This window comes from Scyliorhinus canicula, chromosome 4, assembly GCF_902713615.1.
Source record: "Scyliorhinus canicula chromosome 4, sScyCan1.1, whole genome shotgun sequence".
NCBI classification, from domain to species: Eukaryota; Metazoa; Chordata; class Chondrichthyes; order Carcharhiniformes; family Scyliorhinidae; genus Scyliorhinus; species Scyliorhinus canicula.
In genome coordinates this window covers 155,328,662-155,342,204 of record NC_052149.1, presented here as the reverse complement: position 1 = coordinate 155,342,204, position 13,543 = coordinate 155,328,662, and the positions used below count along the sequence as shown (strand labels likewise).

At 52.0% G+C, this 13,543-nt stretch overlaps 1 protein-coding gene across 2 annotated transcripts in view; it reads right to left on the bottom strand.

Annotated features, from left to right (window-relative positions):
* LOC119965102 (semaphorin-4B-like) overlaps positions 1-13,543 on the bottom strand; it is an 89,810-nt gene that overhangs the window by 21,380 nt on the left and 54,887 nt on the right. For both annotated transcript variants that reach the window (XM_038795400.1, XM_038795399.1), the window contains exon 9: positions 347-488. In XM_038795400.1, the coding sequence (XP_038651328.1) occupies positions 347-488 (142 nt within the window). The remainder of the gene's footprint in view (positions 1-346; positions 489-13,543) is intronic.

Sequence of the window (13,543 nt, the reverse complement as noted above, 5' to 3'; positions counted from 1 at the left end):
CCCTCTATCTCTCGAATACATTGGCTCCTTATTGGCATTCAGTTCCACAGTTTCATCATTTGACTCACCCATATGAACCACCCTTCAGCTATAAGCTTAGACAGGAAAAGTCAGCAGTTTATTCAATCCAGGAGGGCGGTCACAGACATGCTTGATCCTATCCTCACATATTTTGCCTATTTAGCAGAACTCAGTTATTACCAGGAGCTGAGATCCTGGGCCACCTGCCCCCTCCCTAACCCAGAGGAATGTCAGTTGTAGCCTTGCGATCTTTCTTGGTTGTTCACTAGCTGGACAGCCCAGCAATCTGTGCTTATTCATTTATCTAATGCATTTGTGTTCTTACAGCACCAGGTCTTGGCGATGGGACTTGACCTTTATACTGAATCCAAGAAGAACAGTCAGAATTGTATTCTTCGTACGGTCCATCCAGGGCTTCACGGATGCTTCTGATGCTGTACGCACACACCGCAGACATAGATTCAGTCCTAACGTAGGAATGAAGTTAAAGTTACAAAGTAGCCATGAATGAGGAGAGTAAATTAAATATTCTACATTAATATGACTTTATCTGTCTGCCTACACTCACATCATCATCTCCCTCTCTGTCAGACCAGCTACTTTGTAGATCGGCCTTTGGCACTGCTTTTAATATATAAACACATGTTAATTTGATATTACATTTAACACATGTTAATATGTCTCATGTTATTGATGCATATATATATATATATATGCACACTCTATAAGCAGATATCGTCCGCTCTTTGGTATACTCTTTTTCACCTCTACAGGCTGCACCTGATCTCTCACAGTTTAAAAATATATATATTTTATTCCATACACAATCAATAACATACACATACAACAGCTCTATATAAAGATGATTCAGTTTGTCAATTTTCCCCCCTTTTCTCCCCGAGACCACCCCAACGCCCCTCCTCTCCACCACTCCCCCCCCCCCCCCCCCCTCACGGCGCTGAGGTCCCAGGTTCGATCCCAGCTCTGGGTCACTGTCCGTGTGGAGTTTGCACATTCTCCCCGTGTCTGTGTGGGTTTCGCCCCCACAACCCAAAAATGTGCAGAGTAGGTGGATTGGCCACGCTAAATTGCCCCTTAATTGGAAAAAATAATTGGGTAATCTAAATTTATAAAAAAAAGAAAGAAAGGCGAAGGCCACGACATCAGCCCCCTGCCCCCCAGCAGCTCCGGAAAATTCAAAACCCCAAAAATCATAACCAAAGAGCATGGCAACATCCTCACCCTCACTATCTCTGGCAGGGTCTCGAAAACTGCAGCCCAGAAACCCCCCAACTTTAAGCATCCCCAGAACATATAACCGTGGTTCACTGGCCTCCTCCCATATCTCTCACATACATCCTCCACCTCCTGGTAAAACTCACTCATCCAGGCCGAATCATAGGAGCCCAATGCACCACCTTGAAATGTATAAGGCCCATCCTAGCACAGGACGAGTTCGAATTGATCCGGGGCATTATTTCACTCCGGGCCCCCCACCCCAGCTCAATCCCCAGTTCCTCCTCCCATTTCCGTTTTATCCTCTCCACTGGCACTGTTTTCGTCTCCACCAACCACCGGTAAATATCCCCAATCTGCCTTTCCCCAGCAATTTAGCTAACAGCGTGTGTTTTGGCAGTTCTGGGAACAAAGGCTGTTCCTTAGGTGCAAAATCCCAGTCCTGAAAATATCTAAATTAACTCCCCCCTGGCAATTCGAACTTCTCCTGCAATTCCTCTAGTCCTGTGAACCTCCTCTCTACGAAGAGATCCCAAACCCGCTCTATCTCTTTCCTGTACCAACTCCCATATATTGCATCGTTCCCTCCGAGGATAAACCTGTGGTTCCCACATATTGGGGCCAATACCAACAAAGTTCCTATATTAAAGTGCCACCTCAACCCGTTCCAAATTCTGAGAGATGATACAACGACGGGACTGTTAGTGTGCCTAACCGGAGAAAACGGGAACGGGGCCATCGCCGCGACCCTCAGGCTTGTCCCCACAAATGAGACCTCCTCCACCTGCTCCCATTCTGACTCCACCTCTCCCCACCATCGTCTCACCTTCTCCACGTTTGCCTCCCAATAATAATACAACAAGTTTGTGAGTGTCAAACCCCCCCCCCCCCCACCTCCGTCCCCCACCCACCCACCCACCCCACCCCCCACCCTCTCTGCAAAAAGGTCCTCCGAACCCCAGGCGTCTTGCCTGCCGAAAAAAATTCCGAAATCAACTCATCCACTGTCTGGAAAAACGCCTTAGGAAAGAATATGGGTAGGGACTGAAAAATAAAGAAACCTCGTCAACACATTCATTTTCACGGTTTGTATCCTTACCACCAGAAACAGCAGTAGGGCATCCCTCCTGTTCAAATCCTCTTTGACCCCCTCTGTCAGACTGGCCAGGTTCCATTTATGCATTGAGGCTCAATCATGGGCCACCCGAATACCCAAATACTGAAACCTTGTCGGCAACCTTAAATGGCAAGGCTCCTAAATCCGCACTCTTTCCCTAGGTATTCACCAGAAATAACTCGCATTTCACCACGTTCAGTTTCACCCAGAAAATGCACCGCATTTCCCCAGCAAATCCATTGACCGGTATTCTCTCCCCCCACGCCGGGTGGGAGAATCGGCAGGTTGCCGCGCGAGTCGCGCCACGCCGCCCCGACACCCGCACGCGATTCTCCCACCACCCCAAAACCAGCGCTGCGAGAATCACGCTGGGCCGCTCGGAGAATCGCCGCAAACAGCGAGCGGCAATTCACCGGCCTGGATAGACTGAGCGGCCATTCCGACATGACAGGTTCCCGCCGACGCCATCCTCCCCTGGTCACTGCCGGCGGGAACTGTGCAGGAAATGCTCAATACGGACCTCCGGCGATTCTCCGTGCTCGACGGGCCGAATGACCGCCTAGTTCGGCCGAGTCCCGGCAGTGTCGTTCGCCTGTGATCCCCACATTCTGGCTGCAGGGGCCGTCCTGGTTTGGGGGGGGGGGGGGCGGGGGTGGAACCTCCACGGTGGCCAGGCACGCAATTGGGGACAACGATTGGCGGGCGGGCTAATTGTGGGGGGGACTATGTTCCTCCACGCCGGGCCCCTGTAGGATTCTGCCATGTTGCCTAGGGGCCGGCGTGAAGGCGGTAACCCACGTGCATGCGCGGACCCGCGTCGGCCGTGATGCTCCAGTGCTGGCCCCTTTGCTGCGCAGGATCTCTGCTCCAAGCGGCCAGATGACACCGTCGTAAAACGCTCCGGCATTTACGACGGCGTCATCACTTTGCCCCGTTATCGGAGAATCCCGTCCACTATGCTCCCTACCTTCCCTCACAATGCCCTTCCACTCTCTTGAAGCCTGCAGCGCAATCGCCAAGGGCTCAATGATGAACGCGAATTACAACGGAGGCAGTAGGCATCCCTGGCTCATTCCCCTATATACCCTAAAATATCCCAAATTCATCATGTTCGTCCTCACACTTACCGTGGGGGATGCCTATAACAATCGCACCCATGAAACAAATGTCGGTCTAGCCCAAACCTCATCAGGATCTTGAACAGATACCGCCATTCTACCCAGTCAAAGGCCTTCTCCACATCCATTGATGTGAGAACCTCCAGCATTCTACATTGTGACAGGGTCGTTGCTACATTCAACAGCCTCTTGATATTACTTGACAACTGCTGCCCCTTAACAAATACCGTCTGGTCCTCCGAGACCACCTCCGGTAGACACCTTTTCGGCTGCCTCCTAAAACCTTCACCAAAACCTTCACATCTGTATTCAGATGGGAGATGGGCCTGTGAGACCCACACTCAGGTCTTTATCCTTATTTGGAATCAATGAAATAGAAGCTTGCACAGTGTGACCAGCAACTCTCCCTTCACCAATGACTCATTATATCTATCCAAGAAATGGGGTGCCAACTCTGCAAAAAACTGTTTCGAAAATGCGACCCAGGAAGCCATCTGGCTACGATGGGTCTTGCCTGATTGCATCAACCCCACACACTCCATTATCTTCTCAACCCCTAAACACCTTCAATCCTGTCTTTTCCCATTGTCCACCTTCAGAAACACCAACTCATCCAAAAGATTCCCCATTTCCGTGTCCACCCCCTGGGGCTCAGATCGATAAAGCCCCTGATAGAAGGCCTTAATGCCTTATTGATTTTTTCCGGCGGCATCACCAACCACCCTCTTGCCTCCCTCACCTACGCAATTTGACGTGCAGCCACCTCAACCGACGGACTAGCAATTGACTAGTCTTCTCCCTATACTCATATTGGACCCCCATTAATCGGGGAAGCTAACCCACCACCTTCCCTATTGTCAACTGGTCAAACTGCCCCTGCAGTTTCTTCCTTTCCGCCAATAACTCCCTAGTCAGGGCCGCCTGAGTACCTCCGATCCATCTCTGCAATAACTTCCACCAACCTCTGCCTCTCCTCTCTCTCAATTTAATCTCCCTTAGCCTTATTAGAAATGACCTTCCCCGGACTACCACCTTCAATGCCTCCCAGAATATGGAGATGGAAACCTCCCTGTTTTGATTCAACTCCACATAATTCTTTATCACTAATGCCATCTTCTCGCAGAACTATTTATCTGCCAGAACCGCCATATCCAATCTCCACCCTGGTCTTAACGCCCATTCCATTTTGAACCTCATGTACATATAACACGGCGTATGCTCCAAAATTACTATCCCTGCGTATTCTGCCCCCAAGACCCCCAATAGCATTGCCTTCCGCAAAACAAAAAAAACCCAATACGGGGTATACCCGATGTACATAGGAGAAGGAGTATTCCCACTCTCTCGGGAGCCTGAACCTCCACGAATCCACCCCCCACCCCCATCTGATCCATAAATACCCCCAGTTCCTTTGCCATTCCCTAACCATTGACTTGGGGCTAGACCTATCCACCCTTGAATTGGATTGAATTTGATCTGGTGTCACATGTACCGAGGTGCAGTGAAAAGTATTCTTCTGCGTACAGTCCTGATAGATCGTTCCATACATGAAAAAAATCATCGGACATACATAAATACACAATATAAATACATAAGCACAGGCATCAGGTGAGCATATGGAGTGTATTGCTACTCAGTAGAGATCAGTTCAGTCCATCAGAGGGTCATTCAAGACTCTCGTAACAGCGGGGAAGAAGCTATTTTTGAACCTCTTAGTGCGTGCTCTCAGACTTTTGTATCTCCTGCCAGATGGAAGAAGTTGGAAGAGTGAATAACCCAGGTGGGAGGTGTCTTTGATTGTGCTGCCCACTTTCCCAAGGCAGCGGGAGATGTACACAGAGTCAATGGATGAGAGGCGGGTTTGCGTGATAGACTGGGCTGTGTTCACGATTCTCCGTAGTTTCTTACGGCCTTGGGCCAAGCAGTTGCCATACCAGGCCGCAATGCAGCCAGATAGGATGCTTTCTATGGTGCAAAAATTGGTAAGAGTCAATGTGGACATGCCAAATTTTCTTAGTTTCCTGAGGAGGCATAAGCGCTGTTGTGCTTTCCTGGTCATAGCGTCGACGTGGGTGGATCAGGACAGATTGTTGGTGCTGTGCATACGCAGGAATTTGAAGCTGTCAACCATCTTGGGGCAGCAGGGTAGCATGGTGGTTAGCATAAATGCTTCACAGCTCCAGGGTCCCAGGTTCGATTCCCGGCTGGGTCACTGTCTGTGTGGAGTCTGCACGTCCTCCCCCTGTGTGCGTGGGTTTCCTCCGGGTGCTCCGGTTTCCTCCCACAGTCCAAAGATGTGCGGGTTAGGTGGATTGGCCATGCTAAATTGCCCGTAGTGTCCTAATAAAAGTAAGGTTAAGGGGGGTTGTTGGGTTACGGGTATAGGGTGGATACGTGGGTTTGAGTAGGGTGATCATGGCTCGGCACAACATTGAGGGCCGAAGGGCCTGTTCTGTGCTGTACTGTTCTATGTTCTATGTTCTATCTCCACCTCTGCAGCATTGATGCAGACAGGGGTGTGTACAATACTTTACTTCCTGAAGTCAATGACCAGCTCTTTAATTTTGCTGACATTGAGGGAGAGATTGTTGTGATTATATCACGCCACTAGGTTTTCTATCTCCCTCCTGTACTCTGATTCATTGTTGTTCGAGATCGGACCCACTACGGTTGTGTCATCAGCAAACCTATAGATGGAATTGGAGCCAGATTTTGCCACACAGTCATGTGTGTATAGGGAGTATAGTAGGAGGCTAAGTACGCAGCCTTGTGGGGCCCCGGTTTTGGAGACGATCATGGAGGAGGTGTTGTTGTTTATGATTGTGGTCTATGGGTCAGGAAGTCAAGTATCCAGTTGCAGAGGGAGGAGCCAAGTCCTAGGTTTTGGAGTTTTGATATGAGTTTGGCTGGGATTATGGTGTTGAAGGTGGAGCTGCAGTCAATGAATAGGAGTCTGATGTAGGAGTCCTTGTTATGGAGATGCTCCAAGGATGTGTAGGGACAGGGAGATGGCGTCTGCTGTGAACCGGCTGTGGCGGTATGCAAATTGCAGTGGATCAAGGCATTCTGGGAGTATGGAGTTAATGTGTCTCATGACAAACCTCTCGAAGCACTTCACAATGATAGATGTCAAGGCCACCGGATGGTAGTCGTTGAGGCATGTTGCCTGGTTCTTCTTTGGCACTGGTATGATGGTGTTCTTCTTGAAGCTAGTGGGAACCTCGGAACGGAGGAGGGAGAGGTTGAAGGTGTCCATGAACACATCCGTGAGTTGGCCTGCGCAGGATCTGAGTGCATGACTAGGGACTCCGTCAGAACCCGTTGCTTTCCGGGGGTTCACTTCCAAGGCCAATCTGAATTCGGAAGCCGTGACGGTGGGTGTGGGTGTGTCCGAGGCTGCTGGGGCAGTTGACAACGGTCTAATGGTTTCCTGCTCGAATCGAGCATAGAATACATTGCATTCATCGGGGAGGGATGCGTTGCTGCTAGAGATTCTACTCGGCTTTGCTTTGCAGCTCGTTATGTTGTTTAATCCTTGCCACAACCGATGAGAGTCTGTGTCGTTAGTCTGTGACTCTAGCTTAGTCTGGTATTGTCTCTTGGCATCCCTGGTGGCTTTGCTGATGTCGTACATGGACTTCTTGTATAGGTCAGGGTCGCCTGTCTTGAACACCTCAGACCTGGCCTTCAGTAGGGAGTGAATCTTCAGATTAAACCATGGTTTCTGGTCGGGGAATGTATGTACTACCTTCTTTGGCCGTAATCTTCTACATACTTGCTGATGAAATCTGTGATGGTAGTGGCATATTTGTTTAGGTTGGCCGGTGAGTTCTTGAATATGGACCAGTCCACTGACTCAGTCGACTAGGAGCTCTTCCGTTGCCTCGCACTAGCATTGCACGACCTTGTTAATCGGATTCTCCTGCTTGAGTTTCTGCTTGTATGCTGGGAGAAGGATCATCGTTTTATGGTCTGATTTTCCGAAGTGCGGTCAGGGGATGGATCGGTCGGCGCCCTTGATTTTTGTGCAGCAGTAGTCAAGGATGTTGGCGTCCCTGGTGGGACAAGAGATGTGTTGGTGGACTTTTGGCAGTACGCTCTTGAGGTTGGCCTGGTTGAAATCCCTGTCCGCGATGAACAAGGCCTCCATACATTCTGTTTCATTGTTATTTAGAGCGGTGTACAATTCATCAAGCACCTCCTTCATTTCAGCTAGGGGTGGGATGTAGACCGCCGTGATAATGGCAGAAGTGAACTCCCATGAAAGGTAGCATGGGCGGCACTTCACAGTCAGGTCTTCCAGGTCGGGGAGCAGCAGTTTGCCAGAGTCGCCACGTTCGAGCACCAGGACGAGTTGATGAGAAGCCAAACACGTCCACCCTTCGCTTTGTCCGATGACGCCGGGCAGTCCATCCGGTGTATTGAGAAGCCGTCAGGTTGTATGGCACAGTCCGGTGAGGAAGGGGTGAGCCATGTCTCTGTGAAACAGAGCCCACAGCAGTCTCTTACTTCCCTCTGAGAGGTAAGTCTAGCATTAAGCTCGTCCAGTTTGTTTTCGATCGCTTGGATGTTTGCCAGGAGTATGCTGGGGAGAGGACTTGAAGCTGCATTGTTTTAGGGCCCCTTGGGTCCAACACACAATTAAAATCGTTCCCCTCCCCATTATCAACTGATGGGAATCCAAATCCGGGATGGACCCCAACAGCTTCTTAACAAAGTCTGCGGTGTCTCAATTGGGCATATATACATATTTTTTTTTTTTTAAATAATTTTTATTGAATTTTTCAAAATACAAACATTTTAACCCCCCCTACATTTACATTTAAATTATAACAAAACAAAGTCAAACCCCCCTACTTAACAAGGAAAAGAAAAAGAATCCCCCCCCCCCTACCCGCGCATCCCCCCCCCCCCCCCCCCCCCCCCCCCGCCGGCGAACCGACAGTCAGACCAACTTATCATTTCTAGCAGCGTCCTCGGGCAGGCCTTGCCCGTGCCACCGCCGCTACCGTACTTCCTTCGTCGTTTTCCCCCCTCCCCCCCCCCCCCTCCCCCCCTCCCCGCCCTCCCCTCCCCTCCCGGGTTGCTGCTGTCATGGCCTCAGTTTCTATCTCTGATCCAAGAGGTCTAGGAAGGGTTGCCATCGCCTGGAAAACCCCTGCACCGACCCTCTCAGGGCGAATTTGATCCTTTCCAATTGGATAAAGTTTGCCATGTCGTTTAACCAGGTGTTAACACTCGGAGGCCTTTCGTCCCTCCACTGAATCAGGATCCTCCTCCGAGCCACCAAGGACGCAAAGGCTAATATTCCAGCCTCCCTCGCCTCCTGTACCCCCGGTTCCGCCCCAACCCCGAAGATCGCAAGTCCCCATCCTGGCTTGACCCTGGACCCCACCACTCTCGACACCGTCCCTGCCACCCCCTTCCAGAACTCCTCCAGTGCCGGACATGCCCAAAACATATGTGCATGATTCGCAGGGCTTCCCGAACATCTAATACACCTGTCTTCACCCCCGAAAAACCGACTCATCCTTGTCCCCGTCATGTGGGCTCTATGCAGTACCTTAAATTGAATGAGACTTAGTCGCGCACATGACGACGACGAGTTAACCCTCTCCAGGGCGTCTGCCCATGTCCCGTCCTCTATCTGTTCCCCCAGCTCTAACTCCCACTTATCTTTCAGCTCCTCTACTGGTACCTCCTCCACCTCCTGCATAATCTTATAGATGTCCGAGATCTTCCCCTCCCCGACCCAGACCCCTGATAGCACCCTATCACTCACCCCCCTGTCGGGGAGCGCGGGGAACCCCGCTACCTGTCGTCTGGCAAATGCCTTCACTTGGAGGTACCTGAACGTGTTCCCCGGGGGGAGCCCAAATTTCTCCTCCAGCTCTCCCAGGCTCGCAAACCTCCCCTCTATAAACAAGTCCCTCAGTTGTCTAATACCCGCCCTCTGCCAGCTCTGGAATCCCCCTCCTGTGTTTCCCGGCGCAAATCTGTGGTTCCCTCTTAGTGGTGCCCCTATCAGACCTCCCACTTCCCCCCTGTGTCGCCTCCACTGCCCCCAGATCTTGAGGGTGGCCGCCACCACCGGGCTCGTGGTATACCTCGTGGGAGGGAGCGGCCATGGTGCCGTTACCAGTGCCCCTAAGCTTATGTTGCCGCAGGACGCCCTCTCCATGCGCTTCCAGGCTGCCCCCTCCCCTTCCATCATCCACTTTCGTACCATCGATGTATTTGCCGCCCAGTAATATCCGGAAAGGTTGGGTAACGCCAGCCCTCCACTATCCCTACTCCGCTCCAAAAAGACCCTTCTAACTCTCGGGGTGCCATGTGCCCACACATACCCCATGATACTACTCGTTACCTTCTTGAAAAAGGCCCTGGGGAGGAAGATGGGCAGACACTGGAACAAAAACAAGAACCTCGGGAGGACCGTCATTTTAACTGACTGCACCCTCCCTGCCAGCGACAGCGGCACCATGTCCCACCTCTTAAACTCCTCCTCCATCTGCTCCACCAGTCTGGAAAAGTTCAACTTGTGTAGGGTCCCCCAGTTCTTTGCCACCTGCACCCCCAAATACCTAAAACTTTTAACTGCTCTTTTGAAGGGGAGCCTCCCAATTCCCTCCCCTTGGTCTCCCGGGTGTATTACAAAGACCTCACTTTTCCCCAGATTTAATTTATATCCCGAAAAGTCCCCGAACTCCGCTAGTATCCCCATTACCTCCGGCATTCCCCCCTCCGGGTCTGCCACATACAACAACAAATCATCCGCATAGAGCGAGACCCGATGTTCCTCCCCTCCCCTTGTCAGTCCTCTCCACCCCCCTGAACCCCTCAGTGCCATCGCCAACGGCTCAATCGCTAATGCAAAGAGTAAGGGAGATAGGGGACATCCCTGCCTAGTACCTCGATGGAGCCCAAAATATTCTGACCTCCTCCCGTTTGTTACCACACTTGCCATCGGAGCTGAATAGAGCAGTTTTACCCACTTGATAAATCCCTCCCCAAACCCAAACCTTTCCAACGTCTCCCACAAGTATTCCCACTCCACCCTGTCAAATGCCTTCTCCGCGTCCAGCGCTACCACTATCTCCGCCTCCCCTTCCACTGCTGGCATCATAATCACATTTAACAATCTCCGAACATTTGTGTTAAGTTGGCGTCCCTTCACGAACCCCGTCTGGTCTTCATGGACTACCCCTGGCACACAGTCCTCTATCCTGGTTGCCAGGACCTTTGCTAACAGCTTGGCATCTACATTTAAGAGGGAGATAGGCCTGTAGGACCCGCACTGGACCGGGTCCTTGTCCCGCTTCAAAATCAAGGAGATCAGGGCCTGCGACATTGTTGGAGGCAGAACCCCCCCCTCGCGCGCCTCATTGAAGGCTCGCACCAGCACTGGACCCACCAAGTCCACAAATTTCCTGTAAAACTCCACCGGGAACCCATCCGGCCCCGGCGCCTTCCCCGCCTGCATCTGGCCTATCCCTTTAATTAGCTCCTGCAGCTCTATCGGCGCCCCCAACCCTTCCACCAGCTCCTCCTGTACCTTTGGGAACCCCAATTTGTCGAGAAAGTTCTTCATTCCCCCTCTCCTCTTCGGCGGTTCAGACCTATACAATTCCCTATAGAAGTCCCTAAAGACCCTATTCACCTCTTGCCCCTTCTGCACTACATCCCCACCCCTCTCTCTCACTCCCCCAATCTCTCTGGCTGCATCTCGCTTACGAAGCTGGTGTGCCAGCATCCTGCTCGCCTTTTCCCCGTACTCATACGCCGCACCCTGCGCCCTTCTCCACTGCATTTCCGCCTTCCTAGTGGTCAGTAGGTCGAACCTGGCCTGCAAGCTACGCCACTCCCTTAATAGCCCCTCCTCTGGCGCCGCCGCATATTTCCTATCTACTTCTAGGAGCTCCCCCACCAGCCTCTCCCTTTCCTGCCTCTCCTTCCTCTCTCTGTATGCCCTTATGGAGATCAGCTCTCCTCTAATCACTGCTTTCAAGGCCTCCCAGACCGTCCCCACCTGCACCTCACCTGTGTCATTCGTACCCAGATAGTTCTCAATGCCCGTTCTCACCCTTCTGCACACCTCTTCGTCCGCCAACAGCCCTACATCCAGGCGCCACAACGGGCGTTGGTCCCGCGCCTCCCCCATGTCCACGTCCACCCAATGTGGTGCATGGTCCGATATCGCAATGGCCGAGTACTCCGTGTCCTGCACTCTCGGTATCAGCCCCCTGTTCAATACGAAAAAATCGATCCTAGAGTACACTCTGTGGACGTGGGAGAAAAAAGAATACTCCCTCGCCCTAGGCCTACCAAATCTCCATGGGTCTACCCCTCCCATCTGCTCCATGAACCCCCTTAACACCTCTGCCGCTGCCGGCCTCCTATTCGTCCTGGAACTCGATCTATCCAGCCCAGGGTCTAACACCGTATTAAAGTCCCCTCCCATGATCAGGCCCCCTGCCTCCAGTCCCGGGATGAGGCCCAGCAGGCGCCTCATAAAACCCGCGTCGTCCCAGTTCGGGGCATACACATTTACCAGTACCACACTCTCTCCCTGCAGCCTACCCCTCACCATCACGTACCTGCCCTCCTTGTCTGCCACCACCTCTGCCGCCACAAACGACACTCTCTTTCCCACCAAAATCGCCACCCCCCGGTTCTTGATATCCAAGCCTGAGTGGAACACCTGTCCCACCCACCCCCTTCTCAGGCGGACCTGATCTGCTACCCTCAAATGAGTCTCCTGCAGCATTGCTACATCAGCCTTCAGTCCCTTCAGGTGTGAGAAGACCCTTGATCTTTTGACCGGCCCATTCAGCCCCCTTACGTTCCACGTGATCAATCGGGTCGCAGAGCGACCCGTCCCTACTCCCTGTCGATTAGCCATGTCTTGTCCCTTGCTCGCCCCGGGTCATCCCTTCTTTTCTGACCCGCTTCCCATAGCGATGGCCCCCCCCCCCCCACCCCCCCCGGCTCTCCCCTTCTCGTCCCTGGTCTTTCTAGCAGCAACCCGGTGTCCCCCCCCAGTCCCCCCCCCCCTTCCCCCCCCCCCCCCCCCCCCCCCCCCTGGCTAAGGCCCCTCCTAGCCGCGATGTACCCCACATCGTACTCCCGAGAGTCAGCTGGTCTCCGCTGACCCGGCTGCTCCTGCCACATTCCGACTCCTCCCGGTTCACCCCATCTGCGCCCGTGAAAGATCCCCTTAAAACCCCCGAGAAAGACCCGCATAATCAACCTGCTCTCCCCCGTCCCGTCTCCCCAACTTAACGATATAAATACAAATACCCAATGGCAACTAAATACATAAATACTTAACTACATACTTAAATAACAAAATAATTAACTAACTATCAACTAACCGCGTGCCCAACCATCACCCTCCATCAAACAGTATAAATAACCGCAGATAACCATAACCCGAAAAGAAAAAAAAGAACCAAAAAACCCCCCCAAGCACCCAAAGAAAAAGGGTAAGAGGGGTAAATAACTAAGGGAAATTGGAAACGGGAAAAAACACCCCATAAGAAGCCAACGACCCACAATAGAGATTTCAACAGTACAAATATACAGAAACACCCAACAACTCGAAACCTTCAAAATATTCAGAAAAGTCAACCGTTCGAGAAAAAACACCCCAAACACTCCACGAAACTGTTACCCAGTTCCGACCTGGCCTGAAAAAGAAAAGGGCCACTTGCACAATCAAGAGTCCCCCGGCGGCTACGACCGCCGGTGCTCCCAGGTTTTAGTTCGTGTCCAACTTTTCCTCTTGTACAAAGGTCCAGGCCTCCTCTGGGGACTCGAAATAATGATGTTGGTCCTTATAGGTGACCCACAAGCGCGCCGGTTGCAACATTCCAAATTTGATCTTTTTCGCGTGTAGCACCGCCTTTGTCCGGTTGTACCGGGCCCGCCGCTTTGCCACCTCCGCACTCCAGTCCTGGTACACCCTTACCGTCGAGTTCTGCCACTTGCTGCTTTTCTCCCTTTTAGCCCACCTCAGGACTTTCTCTCGATCACTTAGCCGCTGGAACCG